At 43.9% G+C, this 20640-nt stretch overlaps 1 protein-coding gene across 1 annotated transcript in view; it reads right to left on the bottom strand.

The window, feature by feature from the left end:
- Positions 1-17716, bottom strand: part of COLEC12 (collectin subfamily member 12) — a 94818-nt gene extending 77102 nt beyond the window's left edge. The window contains exons 1-2 of the mRNA XM_063167186.1: positions 17636-17716; positions 6188-6238 (exon numbers count right to left, since the gene is read on the bottom strand). Coding sequence (XP_063023256.1) covers positions 6188-6238; positions 17636-17642 — 58 coding nt within the window. The 5' untranslated portion in view covers positions 17643-17716. The remainder of the gene's footprint in view (positions 1-6187; positions 6239-17635) is intronic.
- Positions 17717-20640: the final 2924 nt, after the last annotated feature.

Genomic DNA, 20640 nt, shown 5'->3' with positions numbered 1-20640 from the left:
GCTGGAATGACTTTAGTCCCCACAGCACTGCTAAGAGGCCTCTTTATGGGCTTGGATTAGAAGTGCCTTTAGCTAGGCACAGCAGGACAGGTTGGATGGGGCAGCCCCAAACCCACAGACCTGAACATCTCGGCTCTTTCAGCCCCTGACTAAGTTAGCACAGGGCACGTAGACCCGATAACTTTTCGGATCTTGCTATTACTGCCTGACACTGATGGATTTCTCAGGGTCCACCAACTATTCTCTATCTTTATGAAGACAGGTGGTTTCAGATTTGTTGTTTGGATATCCCATCCATCACATGTGCCACGACACTGCAAAAGGCAGAAGGTACTGACAGAGGAGGGACACACACTGGTGGCACAGGGGCACCTTGACAGTTCCTGAGCACATTCCTCTGCAGTGGAAATACATGTCAGCATTCTTTATTTATTTATTGAGACTTCAATTCCCTGACAACTGCTCCAGGGAGCAGAACTGGGAGTATCTACTGGAAAAGAAAAGAAAGACAAAGAAACTGTATATAGGTGGTCCCTCTCCATGCAGCCCCTGATGCTGGGATTGAAGCTCCAGCACAAACCAGGACCCCTGAGGGTGCTGGATTCTCTCATCTGCTCAGGGCTCACCCTAGGAGAGGGCAGGCTTGACCCCCTTCCACCTTACTGGCCATGGCAATTAAAAGGGTCATTTCAAATGAAATTTCTTGGCCTGAAATGAACAGCCACACGGGCACCGCCATTCAGTGGGGATTTCATACCCCAGGACACACGCAGGCAAAATCCTCATCTGTCAAATATGGCCAGATCAGTGAACTGGAAGCAACAGTGCCTGACTTTCCTCTGCCTTTGTGAGTGTGAGTGACCCTGTGACTTTTTATTAAGCCATATGATTACACACTGCAGGCACACAAGTGAAAGAATGCCCAGGGAGGTATGTGGTTGTGGCACCTGAAATCCCTCACTGGTCGTTTACAAACCATAAAGAAAAGTCGACAAATTCCTAAAGCTTAGAATTTACTTTTTTTTTTCATAGGGGCTTAAGGTTTGTGTGCATATAGCAAACCACCAGGCTGATGCCAGACATTGTTTTGGTGCTTGTTATTAGAGATATGAACAATGGCCTGGATTTATTCAGAGACAAGGACTAAAATTATTCCATCTGTGCAGCGTTAATGAATAAATGCTGTTCTTGAACTATCACAAAATTCTGAGCCATGAATTTTGATCATGTTTGAGCAGTTATTTATAGGCACAAATTCCTCTGTATGTTTTAAAATCCTTTTCAGAAAAAGCTTTGTATCTCAAAGTTTTCAGTTTTGCTGTAACCCATTCGCAATGCTTTTGTCAGTTGTACACTCCTAAAACTCCATAGTTATATGTTATCAAAGGTGAAGAAAGAATATATAACTTCTTACCATACAAAATTCTATAAAAAGTGCACGGCAAGAAAACAGTTAAATGGATCTTGTTCAGCTGTTTCCAGGCCACTCATCAAGGGGAAAAAAAACCCTATTTTACAAATATGTTTTTAAACATATTTCCCCCCTCACCTTTTTTTTTAGTATGGCAGATTTCATTACTGCATGGCAGGATGATTCATCCACTCCTGGTCCACAAATTCCTAGACTTTATTCTTACACCTGGAATCATGCTTAGGAGCTAGATGGTTGTAACTGCATGGAAGAGGTATTGTAACCCAGTCATATCTTATATGCTCTAAAGAAGTACCTGCCTTCCTTGAGAGAGCCCCATGGTAATTTTTATCCCTCCTTCCCTGGCAGCTCTTGACCTAGGGGGTGTGGGGAAGGTTGGAGGATCAGTGCCTTGGTGTGCACTGGACCTCCCTGGGGACATGAGAGCCTGTCCCCTCCTGACAGCTCAGCAGGGAAGAGGAGAGGGGATGGTGAGGAGTACCCTGACTCACCATCTAGAGCATGGAGGTGGCCAAGATGGGTGTTTCTGTGGAGAACAGGCTCACAGTCTGTAATTCTGGCTGTGTTTGTCAAGGGCAAAGAGTAATTATCTTGCACAAGCTATTTCGTCTTCCACTTATCTATAGTGTACTGGTCCTATCTTCTGATTCCATGGGAAGCTTCTCTTCATCAGCAGGGCTTTCAGCTCATTTATTTGAAGCCTGTTTTCTAAAATACTACAGTGTGCTTTGCAACAGGTCAAAGACCATCTTCTCTGCTTCCAGCAATCCCATATTGTACCGTAGCTTCGTATTATGCAATCAGTAATTTGACAGGAAATTTCTACTTCAAATATTCTATTTATTAAAGCAGAGATATTAAGTTCTTAAACATTACCATAAAGGAAAAAAAAAAAAAAAAGCACAACGAATTCTACATTCTACATCTATTACCTCAGAATGCCATGAGTTAGGAAGATCAGATCTTCTACCTTGGAGTCCATTTGATCCCTTCAATTCCCTTGCCTAGGGAGATGCCCAGAGCCCAAATCTCAGAGGAAAGAGTCAAACCCTGCCAGAAAGAGGTCTCATCCTTCTGTCTACATTTCAAAACTAGTCTTAGCTCTCATGCTTGAGATTTAGCATCCCCAAAGTGTATCATTTTGGAAAGGAAGTTTTGCCCTTTCCTTATTCATTGTTTCCCAAAGTGAGTTGCATGAGGTGGCACAAACCAGTGACACTGATTGACCAGTTAATATTGGTGGCAATCTGGTAGAGGAAAGCCAGTGGAGAGGCTTAGCTTCCATCTGGAGCAGATAACTTTAAGACAGCCTGAGAAATGGGATTGAAGATGAAGTAACTGGAATAAGAAACACACTTCCTCCCTTTTTCAGTGCAGCAATCTGGAGGCATTGCAGCTGAGCGACTTCTGGCAGCATCCCTGCACATCTGTAGCATTCATTGAAAAGAAGTAAACAGCATCAGTGAGCTGGAAAGACTGTTTTTCTTACTGACCCCCTGCAGCAAATCTATCCCAACCTCAAAGGAGAAAAAAATCTGATGTGTATTTTCCTAGGAGTTGTCTGCATCTGTATTCATTACTCTTTAATATGTTAGTGTGTTATGCTTAGTATGTTTGGCTTACTATGACCAGCTAATGTTCTATTGACTAAAAATACAGTAGCTTGACAAATTCTCACAAATTAACTTATTTGAGAAGGAAGGACAGAATGATTCAGAAAAAGGGGAAGTGGTGCAAGACAGTGCGTATTCCATCCTCTTTTCAAAAACCTCTTCCCCAAAATGAGAATTTCTGGAGAATGCCTCCCTCCTTCCCTCCTTCTGCTGATCTCTTCCTTCCTTGAACCAAACTACAGGCTCTGGGAACAAGGCAGCTAATAATAAACTCCTCAGCTGAACTCTAGGAAAGGAGCTTGGTCAAGGCTTTGCCTGCCAAATGCTGACCAACACATGTTCCCAGCTGCCAGCAGTGACTGACTGCTAGCCACGTTTTTTTAAAACAGTTATACTTTAGCCTTCTGCCCCTCAGAGCACATTTTGCTCCAAACAAGACCTCCCAATTCCAAATGATGGAGTCAAAGGTACTTGACTCATGGTCCACCTACCATGCCTCATGTCCATGGAGCATACAGGGAGTTCTCCAATCATAATATATTAACACAACTGCTCTTGCACTATGACTCCTGAAACAAAAACCCCACTGCTGTTTTTATCCCTGCCCACACCAACAGGCTGTAACAGCAACAGGGCTGGCATTTCTACAGTGCCAGCCAGCAGACAGACAGCACTTCTTTCAAAATTACCTTTTATCAAGGTTTGTGTAATAAAACTCGGTTCTTGCCTTGAGATTCCCCCTTATTGCCTTCTTTTACCAGAAAGGACACAGGGCCAAGAGGGAACACCAAGACAGCAGGAGTAACATTTCCTACTGGTCAGGCAGGAGCTCAGCTGCATTTTGGCCCCAAGAGCAACCTCTGGTGCTTCACTTGAAATGCTGACCCAGCTGTCCACTGAGTCTGGAGTCTTTAAAAGTCGTGCAGGTCCCATTTCTGTCTGGAGGAGCCCAGTGCCAGGAGAGGAAGCATCCAGCACTGCTGAAGGTATGAGGCTCCCACTCTCTCCAGAGGCTGCTCAGAGGCTGCCTGGAAACGCAGCAGAGACTGTAGAGGTGGGAACTCACTGAGTCAGGTTTTCTGAAGAAGGGGAAATAAACCCTTTAAGGCACACAAAAGCATGAGCACCTATATTCAAACAGCATGGATGCTGGTTCAGGGGCATGTGGAAACCAGGCCAGCCTAGCTCCTCCCTGAGCTGTCTCCTGATGCTGGGAAAGATCAGGAGGGTATAGGAGGAAGTCTGGGCTCCAAAATAGTATGGACAAAGGCAGCTCCTTGGGTTGGGACCCTACTGAATTACACAGCTCTCACCAGTGTCAATGCTATGGCTTTATGATCCCATCTCCCCTTTAGTCAAAGCTCTTCCATACTGTCGATATTTGGGATACCTTCCTGACCACACCAAGGTCGTTTTCCCGAGGCATAAGGCACTTAGGGTTGGTCCCTAAGGGTGGAACTACCCTGACTCCTCCTCTTGTGGTGAAATCTCCTCCTACCACTTCCAGGCTGTAAGTCCTCTCCTCCCTCCATGCTGCCCCACCAAGCACAACAGCACAAGCATTTCTGGAAATGGTCTGTATTTCTAAGGGGAGAAATGACTCACCTTGGTAGCATCACAATACCCAGGAGAAAGAAAGAAATGTCAGCAAGTTAGTAGGCAAAAATCCCATCCCGTCACAACAGTGCACTTATTGTTGGGACGGTAAGGATAATTAAGTGCCCACTCCTCCCTAAAATCTTGTTCACTGCAAAAGTGCTGATCAGGGGTAGCCAGGTAGAGGATAACACCAAAGGAACCTATATTTATAGCTGTTAATGAATAGCAATATTTTTTACTCATTTGGAGGTGACAGAAATGAACAGTTAGAATTTCTTCCTATTTCTCAAGATTTGTTTTGCTTTTTTGCTATTCCAGGGCTTAATGCAGAACAACAACAACAACAAATGGAAAAAACCAAAAGGAAAACAACAAACAAGAAAGGAAAAAACCCTATGTTCAGCCTTATGGAGGACTTTCCAAGCCACAGATGCTGGCTCTGTGGTTGGCTGGTCTATCCAAAATAAAGCTCAGCAGCAGGGAGCAATGGAGTGGTTCAGGGGGTAGAAAAGGTCATGCGAATGTGATCCCCACCTCCCAAACTCCACATCTCCCTATGCTGCCTCCCCCTGCTCCTTTTGGGATGGAAGGAATTTTTTACTTACTTTTCATTTTTATTTTCAGCCTGCCTTTTTTATCCATTTGCCAACTGGGGTCACTGAAAGTGACTCTTGCTGCAGCTACTTTCCCAGGACAGAAAAAAATGAGGTGAACTTTTCTGATGGCTTATAGGTGAAAAGGCACCAGCAGCTTTGATGATGAGCCCCTTTGGCTGTGCCAAGACAGAGCTGGCACTGTGGGAGCTCAGAGGCCACCATGTCACCTTCCCCTTGCCACAGGGACAGGCATTCTCCTGCCCTGGGTGAAACTGTTGACTGCAGAGACTGTTTTCCCAACAGAAAGAGATCACAAGAGCCTTGAAAACAGGGGCCCTGAAGGCTGCTCACCCCTGTGCACAGATGCATGGTACTACCCTCCTCACAGGAGAAGGCCATTTTGGGTGAACAAACATAGAAAAAAAGAGGAAAGTGGAAAAAGGAAAGAAAGTGAGCGACCTCATTTTAATAATTTCTGACATCGGAATGCATTCATACCATATACCTTTCCTTTGAGAGGAGTGCACAGCCTGTGTCGTGGCTCAGGTATCAGTACAACTGAGCCATGTCTACAGGAGATGCCATGAAACCACTCTGGGGAACACCAACAAACCTACAAACTCTGCTGCACATCAGTCTGGGGGCTGAAGCAATGCCCAGCTGGGCAGAGAACATGTAAGAGGCATGGCCCCTTTTCACAGCCAGCACATTCATTTCTCTTCAGGTGTGGGCTTCAATTCCCGAATGAAAGAACTGTTTCGGAAGCCTTATGCTGGCCAAGAAAATAAACCAAGTCTAAACATCACACCTTCCTCTGGGAGGACATTGGATGTGGATAATGGGACTGTACCTGTATGTTTCAATGCTGCCAACAGGAAAGTTTTTCATAGCAAGTGTTTGATTTACCCTAAGCAAGCTGAAAGGCTGCTTTTGGTCAGGTCACTTACCAAACCTCTTGTAGCCGAAGGACTGCACCTCCTCCTCCTCTGCAAAGTCGTCTGGAGAAAGAAAGACACAGCAGCAGATTATTACTACTACCACTAGAAAAAGATGAGAAAAAGGTTTTACAGGTGCATGTTCAAATAATATAAGTTTACTTGGTTTGTTAGGCATGCTACTGCTCTTCCTCTCTGCTACTCCTATCCCACCTCTGTCTCCAAGTGCAGAAGGCAGTTCAGAGCCTTTTCTCCAATGAGAATCCCCAGCAGAACTCTGGATTACAAACTGTGCAGATTTATCACCTGGCAGCCATCCTGAGGCCTGCTTGGCCACCTAAGAGCAGACTAGAGCAGAAATGTCCCTCATCACAATGACAGCCACAAGTCACCAGTGTGCCACTTGATCAAGCTTGCCACAGGAGTCTGAGGGGATGGTTGTCCATCCATCCATCCATCCATCCATCCATCCATCCATCCATCCATCCATCCATCCATCCATCCATCCATCCATCCATCCCCTCCCATGCACACTAGCTTGGCCTGAAAATGTCAGATCCCCTAAAACATGGGAAACAGAACTGGGAAACTCAGGTGAGAAAAATAAAAACTGAGATGGTGAAGATTGTGAAAGGTCTAGAGGGGAATGGCTGAGATCACTTGGTTTGTTCAGCCTGGAGAAGAGGACACTGCAGGGACACTTCACGACAGTCTACAACTTCCTCATGAGGGGAAGTGGAGGGGCAAACCCTGATGATGGGACCTGAGGGAAGGGAAGTTGTAGGGAGGTTCCACAGGGAAGGGGTCACGGCACCCTTCTGCCTGACTTCTGGAAGTGTTAGGACAATGCGTTCACACACAGAGTGTGATTCTTGGGGCTGGCCTGTGCAGGGACAGGAGTTGGATTTGATGATCCTTGAGGGTCCCTTCCAACTCAGGATATTCTATCATTCCATCATGCCCTTTGTTCTCATCTTTACAGTAAGCAAGCAGTAATATGCTAATAATCACAAGGTTATTTTGTCGGAAGCTGAATTTCTCTCCATTTCCTTCCGTCAGCAAAGGAAAAGGCTGGCATCAGCAAAAAAGAAATACACTCATGACTCTTTATTAAAAAAAGAATATGTTTGTGTTCATGTGTTCAGCCTCCTTCCACCAAGACAACCCCTTGTTAGTCCAATTTCCTGCTGAGCCAGGAAAGGCAAAAGCTCTGCCTTGTCACCAGCCCCAGCCCAGGCTGTTCTTCTCCCACCTCTGTATTTCCCAGAGGGAACATTTAATGACTGGTGGAGGAAAAGCAAGCTCAAAGCAGATAAACACGTGTGATGGTGTGAGAAGTCTGTGTTTAGTTAGATCTTTTTTGCCCACAGACTTGCTGCACATGATTGGGCTGCTCTGCATCATGAAATTGGGCTAACTGGTGCCACACATACCTTGGGACAGCACACAGCCTTGGGGGGATGAATTCAAAGGCAAAGATACAGTCTGCATCCAGCTTCAACAAAGCCTAAACTATTTGTGTGCATGTCTCCAGCAGGAAATCCGACTTGTTCTTCCTTCTGACCTGTGAGGTGCCACACACGGAAGTCTCTGAAGGACACTTTGCCTGAAGCAGCAGCAGGGTCCATGAAATGCATCATTTTGCAGAACATCACCCTTTACTCAGACAGAACGATTGATTAAACAGCTAAAAACATATTCTTCACCAGGTAAGACATTTTGCTTACTGCCAGCAGTGCTCCTGTCCATATGTTTAACTAGACCCCCAATTCAGATGTGCATTTAAGAAGTGGAAGAGCCAGTGGATGCTCCTTAGGCAAAACAAACACATCCTGGTTTTGAAGACAGAAAGAAACCTTTAAAAGACCAAGCCAAACAAACCCTCACAATTGTCCCAAATGTTATCTGAAGACAAGGCCCCCCAGCTAAACATGACAAATACTAATAAACCGTAAACAGTCAGCAACCAACTTCTCATCCCAGCAGTGAGCTACTCAGGAAAGATCTTCCCCTCTTGCACGAAAGATAAAATGCTGCTCAAAATAAGATTACAGCTCCAGAGACCTTAGCTTCCTGCCCTCTCCTGCTATCAGGCTGCAACACAATTGCCTCCTTTGTTTCTCAAGAGTGTAACCTGGCTTATCTGATCCACAGCTGATCTATACAGCCAGGCCACCTTTAAATCCTGCAGCTTCATCCCACACCACATCTCCACATCCTTCCTCCCAGGCTGACAGCCCCTTCCCTAGTTTTCTTGTTTTTCGTGCTTAGACCAACAGCATTGCCTTTTACAACTTTAATTACATTTTTGTTTCTTTGGGCATTTCAGTATATGCAACATGTTTATATATGTACATATTATACATTTCTATACACACATATACTTTAAAAAAATATATATTATATACATATATATATATATATATGGTTTTCAGTATTTGCAATGCTGCGTGTTATTCTTTCTGGGGATGGGCTTTTTCCTTGAGCTTTGGATACATTATAATTATTTATTCACCTCCTAATTTTGAAGAGCACTTGTGATATTTGAAACAAAGATGTGGAGATGAGCAAGGATGGTTATGTCAAATGGTGACTCATCTCCCTGATCAGTAAAATCTCAAACATCATCTCTGTGAGTTGATCCTGCAAGGGGCAGTCAATGTAATTTTAGGGGAAATCTTTAAAAATTATTTAACAGACAAAGCTCAATGTTCTTTCAGTCACAACTGCAACTTTGCTGAAATCATGTGCAAATACAGTACTTTAAAATATTAACTGTAATGTAACAAGTTTAAGGAAGAAAAAAAGATGGAGGAAATTAATAAAGCAAGCTTGGACTAAACATTCAGAAATTACAGCACTTTGGAAAAAGAGACTAAGATGGGTTGAAAGTCCTACCTCAGAAGAAGTCTATGCTTGAAATAGTAAAAATGAAGTTGACAAACAAGCCTATAAATTTAAGTCCCAAGGCAAAGCCCTGCACCCAGCCTGTTCCTCCCATGTCTGTTGGGCAGTATTGTCCTCACTGGAGGCAGCAGAAACGATCCTCAGCTCCCTGTTACAGTGCTGGAAATATTAAAATTTTGTCACAAGTTCTACAAAAATCTCAAAGCTTCCTGATATCTTCAAATCAGCAAAATACAGGAGAACCTAAGTTTTCATTTAAAAGGTAACAGGTTTTCTAGTGAAAACTATGAAAATGTGAACCCCTTACAGAGGTTAAGAAAATATACACCAAGTAAGAAGTCAAATACTAGGAACACCTCTAGTATGTTTTAATGACTTGTGGTTTTAAAGGCAGTATCAGAAATTGTTGTGGCAGAAATTCATGAGCTTTGAGCACCAGTGACTGATCTTAGAAATGGAAATTCTGCATTTTCACATCAGCGGCGCCCACACTTGAGTGAGGCTGCAACTGGTGCAGGAGGGGTTTGCTGGACATTGTGAAAGCCTTAAGTTAGAAATAGTTTACTTTAGTTTAAATTCAGTCCTCAGTTACAAAGAGGACTGGAATGAACACAGTGTTTCTGTTACATACACATGCATTAATATGCAGGCAAGGCTTATTTTCATAGGTGAAAAATATCAAGGGCAGACTCCTCCTTGAAGCAGACAATCAAGTAGAATTTGTTGTTATGTCCTGGTCACAAGAATTAACTCTTTAGTAGGGGGAAGACCAGCCCTAACTCAGTTATAAGACACTTAACTGAGCTCTCAGCTGTGAACCAAAAATCCAGAATAAGAAAGATGAAGAAACATGAAAAGCTGGTCTCCTATTTCCCTGACTTGTACAGAACTCTGGCAGCAGGAAGGTCCATAAAAAAGGTGAACTTTGGGCAGAACAGAAACATATGTGAGCAACCAATTGTATTTAACCATGTAAGGGAAGGGCCACCAGAGATCTCCTGTTTTATTGGGTTTACAAGAGACTCCTTGGATGCTAGAACAGATTGTCATGGGGAGATTACAGCAAACTGCTACAAATCACTGTCTCACTGAGGCTGAACAGCAATACATCAAATATTCTACGGAGTCAGTGCAAAGTAAGAATTCTGGTCCAAAAAAGTAAAAAAAAAAACCCTCTGAGATATTTTGGCAATATCCATGCCCAATTGAGTAGCAATGCCAAATTCCACTTGCCCTCCAGTTATAAGCTATTACTGCAACACCTCTAGTAAATACAGTTGTAGAGTTAAATAAGTTACAGTACAATGCTTCAAGGGAGTGGGAATTATGAAAAGGCAGTTCAGCTGGGGATTAGCACAGCGAACAGAGGGAATTCATTTAATCTAAAACAAATTAGACTCTCATTTGATTAATTTGCCAGTGGCAAAGCAAATCTGTGGAGTAGAACTGTTTAATTTCTTGTTCTTAAACCTTAAATAAATTAATCATGGATCACTTATGAGTCACTCTGAGGTCAAGAAAGAAAGAGCGGGCCTGCAGCCAAAATGGATGCTAAATCTGCCCCTGAGACAATACAGGGCATAAAAGCACAGCACCAGATCTGAGGAGCCTTTGGTGCAAGGTGATTTTAGGGAAGTTGTTTCCATTTTAGCCCCTTCCTTTCATGGGTGTCATTGTTGGCGTATGGAAGGTGTTAAAGAAAGCTGCTAATGTACGTGTCCAGCTGTCTCCTTTTAACAGTACACCTTGCTCAGCCATTTAAACCTAATTAACTAACGAGGCAAACAAGACCTCAGAACCATTAGAGATGCTGGGTCATTTGGTGGCTGCAGACACGTGGTATCCAATAATTTCCAGAGCACTTGTGTGCTGCAAACATGGATACAAAGTCCTTGTTTAAGGACCTCGTCTGAAGTCTTAAATAAAGAAAACAAACCAATATTCTACATTGCATTTCAAAATCTGGGAAAATCTATTCCAGGAGAGAATGAGGCATCTGGGCTGAAAATGGTCATGCCAAGTTTCACCTCAGATTTTGGAAGTTCCTTTAAAATCCCCTGAAAACTCAAATTACAGTACATTAGAAGTACCAGGCTGGGAACTCAGACTGTAAGATTAATTTATAGTAAAAATGACATCCAGTGTAAGAGTTTCCTCTAAAATAAATCTCTCTTTCAAAGGGCTTTAATGGTTAGAGCCCTGCCTTTCCTGCTGACTTAATGGGAACTATAGAGCTATATCTCAGTGCAACTCAGTAAAGCTCATTCTAATATTATCAGGGAGAGATTTTTACTTGTACATTTTGGAAAGAAGGTGTGCCTATTAGCTGAAAATCACAGTATTCCACTCTTTAACCCATCAGCATGGATGAAGAACTCTACTCAGAACTGTGGAACAAGTGCCTCTCCTTCATGAGAGACTGCCTGCAGTGTCAAAAAGCTGCTTCTGCCTGCTCTCTCCCTCTCAGCACTTTCACTGAAAGGCAAAACCCATCCACTTGTGAGGTTTCTGTAATATTAACAACTGTTCAGGCAGACAAGAACAGCGACACCAATATCTTTTTCATATCACATTTCAAAAGCTTTTTGAGCTGCCACCAGATTTATATGCATTTCTGCTCACTATTAACTGGGTCTACATTCAAACTGCTGACCTAGAGGTGAAATGGAGCCAGCAGAAGCACAGCAAGCAGCTGTGGCCTTCAGATGTTGATGACTTCATCAGTCTAATTGGTTTCCACTGGTTTTCATAGCTTTTATTCTGGACAGTCTCCTGCTTGTGCTAATGGGCTGCTCATTCCCAGTTCTCTTCACAGATGCTTTATTTCACTTGTCCTCTTGTTCTGCCTTTCTCCACTACTTTTTCTTTATAGGTCCTTTTCATAGTCAAGTCTCTCTCTCAGCCTCTATTTTGATAAGCCCTCCCTCACAAAATCCTACCCCCCACTTGAAGCACTTCCTGACTGAGAGGATCCCGAGCTGACATGTCACACTAACAGTCACTTTGGACAGGGATGACACGGATTTTGCACTTGCAGAGTACCTGGTCTTTAGGGCAGCCATGGCTGAAGTTCAGCTGAGGCTGTCCTGGAAGAGGGACCACCTCCCTGCATTGCAAAGCATCCTTTGGGATGTTGTTTGAGCTTGGATTCTGGCAGCAAAACTGAGGCTTTTCCTCAGCTCTGTCCAACCGAGACTGCTGATCTGGGAATTTTTCTGCTTATCTCAGTGACTGAACAAGGCAATGTCCTAGATCAGAGATCCTCCCTTGGTACTATCCTGTGACTCTGTTAGTGTCTACCATCACTTAACACATGCATAAAACAAACAAAGCCAGTAATCGTGACAAATGGGTGCACTTTAATGTCTTGGTCTTCATCTGTTCCCCTACTGCTGTGCCCAAAAAATGTGAGCACTTACATTAGGAACACACACAAAATGACAGAAGATTGTGAAATTTAGAGGTATAAGAACAATCACTCTAGTTTTGCTTTTTAGGCACAAGAGGAAGACAGTAAATAGGGAGTTTTGAACAAAACTTGTTCGCACATAAGTGCCACATTACCGTACTGGGGTCAGGAGCAGCTGCATGGTGTGGAGGATCAACCTTAGAAGTTAAAAGTTTAAATCATATCATATTTCAGAATAACGATTTAAGGGCAAACAGATATGTTCTCATTAGTGCACTGAAAAATCATGCCTCCCTGTCTGTATGTCAGAGGAGGCAATTAACAGCGGTATTAAAATGGCATACACATTCCTAACAACACATGTCTCTATTACCTCCCATAACTCATTCACTTTGTTCCCCAGTGATGTCCCAGTCTGCACCTCAAATTTATGCACCAAAAGGGATTGCAGTTTTAGGTGGAAGCGGTCAAACTCCAAAGACAATTCATCTTAGGTTGCTCCCTCGCTCTCACAGACCACACTCACATTATGAGGAGGATCAGGTTCACTTTCCATGCCTTGTAAAAAGTGTCTTTATTTTGCTTTCCAAGGGGGAGGGCTGGAAGGAGAGATTCTCTGTTCTGACATACAGAACCTCAGGATAAGGAAGGTTTTGTGAAGCTGAAGATAACTGGGTATGCATCTTTTGCAGTACTGAGCTGCTTTCATCCTTGACATTTGTCCCAGCTCTCTTTATTTGACTCTGTTTTATCTCTGCAAGGCCTGATCAGCTCTATCTCTCTGCAAGATTACCTTTCCCTCCTTATCCTAGCAGTCAGAAGTGTCCGAACCTCTGGGCACAACAGTCTTTCAGTGTGGATCTAAGTAAACTGTTTAGTGGTTGTGACAAAAAAAGGGCTCTGTTCAGCCCTCAGCTGTAGCAAAATCAATCTAAAATGAATCTACATTATCCAAAGTAAAAGAAAAAGGATACTTTATACAACTCCCTTCTTCATAGGGAGGTTTGTCTGCGCTATTCTTAGTTGCTAGTCTTAGTCCTGTGTGGCTGGGAAAAGTAGAATTGAAGCAATATGAAACAATTACAAGTTCTTCCTGAAAATGCTCCTGTCAAAAATCGGTTATATGCTAATTCTTCTCAATATCCTTTGCAGTTGTATAGTAATATTTCTATCTGTGCAAGAACAGATTTCTCTTATAATTTCATAGCTCTGTTGTCCTCTGTATTAGTAAGACCATGCTTTGACACACACTTGCATCTTTCTCATCCATATGTTTAAAATCCTCTGTGCTACCAATCAATTCAGGACACACACTGACTGTATAGTAGCATTGCTCAGGATTTGTTCTGTGTTTTATCACACATTTATTATAACTGCTTGTGCCTTTGAACTTCTGCTGTAGGGTCCTGTGACATGTCCAACACACACCACTCAGACCTCCTGCATATGTTTCATGTTTATGTCACTATATTCATATAAGCTCTGTTATAAATGGACTAAGGAAAGGTTACTGGATCACTCCACTTCTAATCCTTGGTTTTCAGATGCTTTCTGGCTTCTGCAAAATGCTCTGGACTGGATTTTAAAAAAAAATTCTTGGTTTGAAGTTTCTATCCAGGAAAGACCTATTTGCAGATGACTCTTCATTTGATTTTGTGCACACAAAAAAAAAAAAAGAGAGAGAGAGAGAGAGTCTTTTCTGCAGTGTTACAAAATTATAACTTTTATTCCTTTATTCTTTAAAATTAGCAGTGGCATCAAAACTGAGAGGAAGACAAAACCTGTCAAGAAGGTAACCATCATATAAATAAATTTTTAAAAATTTTTCAAGGTAGTCAAGAAAGAAGTGAGCTTGCATAAACAGTCAGCTTTTGGTACTGTAAGCATTATTTGCAATTACATCCCGGCTCCAAGTCCCACAGAAGGGACAATTTTAGCAACACAGGCTGGTATGGTAATTAATTGTCTGCTAAAGTGCTCACTGTGTAAGGCAAACTTGTGGCCAGCTGAACTGGCACATCCCAAGGGAGCTGGGTGTGCTCTCCTCTCCTGAGCATGGAGCGCCCAGAGCGCCTCTGAGGCAAAGGACTCAAGGCTAAGCAGGACAGGAATTCAGGCCAGGCTGGTCCCCAGGCACCAAGGGCTTCACTGCTCCAGTGGAACACAACCAAGGCCACACCTGCTTCTCCCCCATGCTTCCTCTTGTATAGAATGAGAGAAACAGCACAAAACAGAATATTTGGCCCACAGGATCCCAGATGATTTGTCCTCCAGCAGCGCTATACAAGTACATCGCTCCTTCTGCATTGCTATACAAGTGGTACACAGCAAGGTACTTGTGGTGGCAGAGAGGGAGGAGGAGAAGGAATGAAAAGAAGCAGCTAAGCTACTTTAAGCATCTCTAATTAAGAGCTTCTCTGTCATCCTGGAGCAACAGTCCCAAAATGACCACTTTGGCTTTGAAGCCAAATGACCACATTGCCTGATTTTGGGCATTAGTATTGAGTGGTTATCCAAACAGTATCCATATTTCAGAGGGAAATACTTATCACCAGCACTGCCATTGACAATAGTGATTACAGGTAGAGTTTAAAGTAGCAGTTACAAAATATATTGCAGCTATATGGGAAGAAGCTCTCAGTTTTAAAAATGTTTGTCCTGTCTTAAATTAGGGCCAATGTTTTTGACCATGTGGTGATGTTTGACTATGAGGAAGTTGTTTTCATTTGTTTCCCAGGCAGCAAGTGCTCCTTCATACCCCAATAAATAACTACAACTTAGAAGTATCATTTGATAAAGATATATCTGACCCTAAAGCAGACAAATCCCTATATAAATCACATAATTATTGCTAAAAAATATGACAAAGTTTGTGAGCTCAGTGTTGTTTGCTGGAAATAAAACTGCCAGCATATTGAACATAAACTTCAATTTATTTTACTGATTTAAAACATAACACATTACAAATACCAGCAATGGAAATATAATTTATTCCTTACAGATATTTAGTGATGTAATTATTTAGATATTCCTCCATTCTCTAGAGGGGTTAGATACAGAGACAGCTGCAATCAACAGAACTTTTGGTTTTTATTGAGAACAAAAACAAGTACAAAACTATAAAAAACTATACTACAGTCCTACAATTATCACTACCATCAAAGTTTAAAGAGAAAACATGAAAATCCAAGTCCATACCCAGAAAAGGAAATCACTGAGTCAAAATCTGATTTGACTCTCTGACTTCTCTAACACTGGCAGAAGCACTTGATGTGATGTTTTGTTTGACTCTTTTCTTTTGCTAGTAGCACAGCCCTTCAAGTGTTCTTCTTTGCATGTTTTATGACTGATTTCTGTAACTCTCTGGGGGAAAGAAATAAGATGGCTGCGATCACTCTTAGGGAAGCCAAATGGTAAGGACTAGCACTCCCTCTTGATGGAGTGTGGGGCAGCAGGGAGTGCTCCCAGGAGCAGGAATTACATCCTCCCTTTGAACACCACTGCTCTGCTTTGCAAAGAGTGATGTAAGTAGAATGGAAGGAGACACAAATTGCATTATATGTTATTCCCATCCTTGTTCCTTTGCATCCCACCTCTCCCCAAAACCCCAAAGAATGGAGTGTAAGGCTTTCAGCGGTAACAGGTTTGTTCTATCTACTGTCAGATCCCCATTATTTTGGTTTGTTCCTGCCCTTACACTTATGCTGATAATGACGAACTGATGACAAAATTTTTGGCATGATCAGCCTGTAAATAAAGAACATTGTAAATACTAATAATACAAATAATAAATTATTTGTCGTATGTTGCATGGCTCTGGAGAGGCACCATGCCACAGTGTCTGAAGTAACTTAAATAGTGTGTGTGTGGGCTTGCAAAATAAATGCCCCCCAAAAGTTTTTCCTCTCTTCAGGCAGCTACTCTGGCAATGAATAAATAATCACATCATTTGGTGTCCCAGACTCTGGAAACTCAGTGTAACTATCATGATGTTTGCTGGCCTCCTGGCATCTGGAATAAAACTCTGCATTCCAAGAACAGGCACAGTGGTGCCCAAAAGCAATTTTCACGTATGTATGTCTTTTCCTTAAGCTTATTTTTGCTTCTGAAGAAAAACTGAATTCAACTCTCACAACGTCCCAACTAACTCCTAAACTTTCCATAATGTCCTTTGATGTTTTCATTGTAAGTATTCCCCAGTGTGTAAAGCCTCTGCCTTTTGCTGTAAGGCTATCAATTTTCATAAACAGAAGGCTTTCTTGCACCTCCCATACATCTTTACTAGGTTGCAGAGTAGCAATTTGGCAATCTGCTTCATTATTTCAATTTAAAATATGTGATACCTCTCTGTCACGGCTATGCAGGACAGGGACATTCCACTCATTTAAAACAGAGGAGGAAGGGAGGAAAAGAGAAAAAAAGGAAAGGAAACAAAGTTTTAGTTTGAACAGATGCAAAGTAAAGACCAAAAATTTTCCAGGCGGTGGATGCAGAGAAGAAATACGCCAAATACATTTCACAAGCCAGTTAGGCTTCTACTGGCACCTAATCACTGCCAGATGTTTAGAAGCAACACCAAGAACATCGCAAAACGCTGGCAAAAAATAAACAAATCAACCAGGGAGAAACACAACTCTTCTTCTCGGGGTACTGGCGAGGGAGAAGATAAAAGTTGGGTGCCGAGAGAGACCGTGCCGGGGGCAGAGCACACATGCCGGGACACACTCACTCCCACACTCGCAGGGACAGCCCGCTCCCGGAGCGGGACTGACGGACCCACGGCGCAGACCCCGCACCCGGGGTGGCGGTCAGACCCCGCTCTGCCTCTCCCGGCACGGCCGCCCGTGCCCTGCCCGCCACCTGTGTCCCGCAGGCACCGTCCCCAAGACCGCCCTGCCCGCAGCGTCCCCTTGCTGAGACTGTCCGCGCTCCCGCCCCGGTCCCGCACGGCGTTGCCGCACGGTGTTCCCGCACGGCATTCCCGCACGGCATTCCCTCACGGCATTCCCGCACGGCATTCCCTCACGGCATTCCCGCACGGCATTCCCGCACGGCATTCCCGCACGGCGTTCCCGCACGCCGCCGGTCCATCCGCGCTGCCCGGTGCCCGGTGCACGTGTGCGGGCTCCCCGCTCCGTGCCTACCTTTCATCTTGGCGCCGGGCGGCTCGCATAGGACGGTCGGGGCGCGGCGGGGCTGCCGCCGGAGCGGCGGGCGGCGGGGCGCTCCCTGCCTACTGCCGGGCCATGACCGCCGCGGGCCCCGTGCGCAGCCCCGGCCGCTCGCCTCGCTGCTCGGCCGCCGCCGGCACCCAGCCCTCGCCGCCAGCCCCGCCGAGCCCGCCCGGCCCCGCCTCCCTCCCTCCGCCCCGGGGAAGGGGCCGCGGCCGGGGCCGGGCGGCGGGGGCGGGCTCGGGGTCCCGCCGCAGGATGGGACAGCGGGTGTCGCGCCCCGGGGCTGTCACAGCCCGCCCGCCGCGTCCTAAGGGACCGCGGGGCTCCCGGGATGCCCGTGGGGAGCAGCCCCGGACGGGAGGTACAGGGCACCCGTCAGGAACCGGGGAGCTCAAGCGGGATGTGATGCTCCCGGCAGGAGAACGGCCCTGGCTCTGCGCTCCCCACGGCCCTGCAGGCACCCGGGGATTCCTCGCGAGTGTGATGCCTCCAGGCTCCCCGCAGCAGCGTGCCTCGCTCGCGGCACGCCGATGGAGGGACCCGGGAGCGGGGGTGCATAGCTGACTGCTGCAGGATGTGCCAAATTCACCCTGGTGCTGAATGAAGGGCCACGAGTAGTCCTGTTGGATTCAATGGGACTGCGTGCACTACAATGCATACATGCGCTACTGCGTGCACTTCAGTGGCACTGGAGAGTGTGTGTAAATATTTGTGGGATTAGGGATATACCGGCCAGTCCTCTTTTATTTTTCTAGTTCTGGATGTTGCCAGGAATAAGGGATCGTTTCCAGGCTCCTGTTTTCATGAAAGGCATGGTTTGTTTTCCTGCAAAGCTACCAGTTTTTAGGCAATTGAAGACGGTGATAAATGTTTATGATCCAGCTTTGGGTGTTAACATCAGTGCTGATGAGGCAGGGCAGGTGCAATGTGTCCCAGTTCGTTCTGGGGATGAACAAAGTAGTGGAGACAGAGAGGAGTGGAGGCACCAGAGTCACTCCTGATGCAGTGAGAAGATGCACATGATTTTGCCTTTGCAGTTAGAGGTACCACAGCCTGTGGGATGTGGGGATTCCCAAAGAAATGATTATACTACATGGTCTTTCCAGAGGGACTATAGCTTCATTAAGGACCACAGTGTACCAGAAAGGTCACGGCTCAGAGTCACTGCATTAATTTAACACCAGGTCAAAAAGCACTGGAAACCTATCAAGTAGGATCTCATATCAGCAAGGATTGGAGGATTAAATCCGCCAAAAGTAGTCATTCTAGAGGAAAAATGAAAGAACATATTCAGAAATCTGAATTCCTTCAGTTGGTCTGATTACTTGAGTTGACATCAGCTTGAGCAAGTTTCACTGACTTGGAGGCAGTACCTTTAGTTTGGGACTGATGAAAATATTGGAATACCAGCTGCAGTAGCCATTTGCTGCTTTAAAGCAGGGCTCAGATATCAAAGAGACTTGACTCAGCTTTTAGTTTACACTCTAGCAGTTGGAATATCAGGAGTAAAACACTTAAATCTGAATACAATCATCAGGTAATTACAGGGTCCCTGTAGTGCTGTGTTGGCTTAGGACTGCAGTGTATTTGAGACACACTTGTGCTTACTTGGTGGTGTGAGGCTCCTAAGTTAATTTACAATTTTTATTTTAAAGAATCAATAAAATTCTGTTTTCAAAACTGAAAGCCATCAAAACTCTGATCCAAAGCCCGTGAGTATGTTTCCAAAAAGAAACCTTTCCATCACTTTTCATTGACTGTATGAAAGCAGTGAATGAAGCCCCATTTCTCCATAAGAGGGTACCTCTGTTTGAAAACACTGTGCAGAAGGAGTGCTTTAAAAAAAGATGGGGAAAGAAGAATATGACCTTAAACCTGTGTCATCAGGTGACGTGCAAGGAGCAGGACTGTGCAGGAATTTAGAAAATTCCTCAAAAGCAGTAAAAGATAACGCTTTTCTAATTTTTTATACAGTAACCTGAATGAACTGAAAAGTAGCAACGAAAGCTGCAGAGCCTGATGAGTTAACTTCTGCATCTGAGGAAAATATGTTCCTTATTAATTGAAAGAAAAATTATTAGTATTTTGAATTCATACAGAGCTTATGATTGATTTAGTAGGCCTGGGGTCTACCTTCATTCTTGTGACTTGAAAATATTTATTAATTTGTGAACACAGTGGGACACTTCATACTTCTGGAGTAAGCTTCCATATGGGCTTTTAATCATGTAAGTTGTATTCCATACTGGATTTCCTATACATATGTTAGGAATGTGTGAGAAAGTATAGGTAAAAATACCTTAATTTAAATGGCTGATGAGCTTCTGCTAACACTGCTATAAAAATCTAGTTTTAGTAAAGAATTGCGGGAAACTCATGAACTGTTTTACATGTCAAATCTTTCCTTTAAACCCAAGTATTTTATGTTTTAGTTTCTAAAGTGATCATTCTTCTCTCCTTCTCACCAATCCATGTCTGTCCACCAGAGGAGGTGTAGGTGTTAGACACTATCACCGCCCTTAGCAATCCTGGGACTAACAGAGGGGAAGACAGAGTGTTGATGGATCATGGAGATGGGGTAATTGATCAAGCACACTTAACAAACATCAGTGGATAATTGATATTATGGAGCATATTCATTATTGTATATGTTCAGCTGCATACATTCATATTTAGGGTGCAGTACACTGCATAATACAGGTTTGTATTATGCTAGGAAACATAATACTGTGTTGCTCAGTCACAGACCTTCACAAACTTTAGCTTTTTATACACTCTTTCATATTTTTCAAGTTTCATTTAAATCTATGGTGAAATTTGCCAAACACAGTTGCTTTGCTTTTCTGCAGAAAACCACGGATCTTCTCAGAAAAAGTTTCAAGTATATTTTCATATTCTTTTATTTTTAGGAAACTTTAGACCACATTCTAGGGAAACTAATTTCACAGAAATGCTTCATTTTAGGGGCTTCTTTG

The sequence above is a fragment of the Melospiza melodia genome, chromosome 1, assembly GCF_035770615.1.
Source record: "Melospiza melodia melodia isolate bMelMel2 chromosome 1, bMelMel2.pri, whole genome shotgun sequence".
In the NCBI taxonomy this organism is placed as follows: Eukaryota; Metazoa; Chordata; class Aves; order Passeriformes; family Passerellidae; genus Melospiza; species Melospiza melodia.
This window is presented reverse-complemented; position numbering and strand designations above follow the sequence as displayed.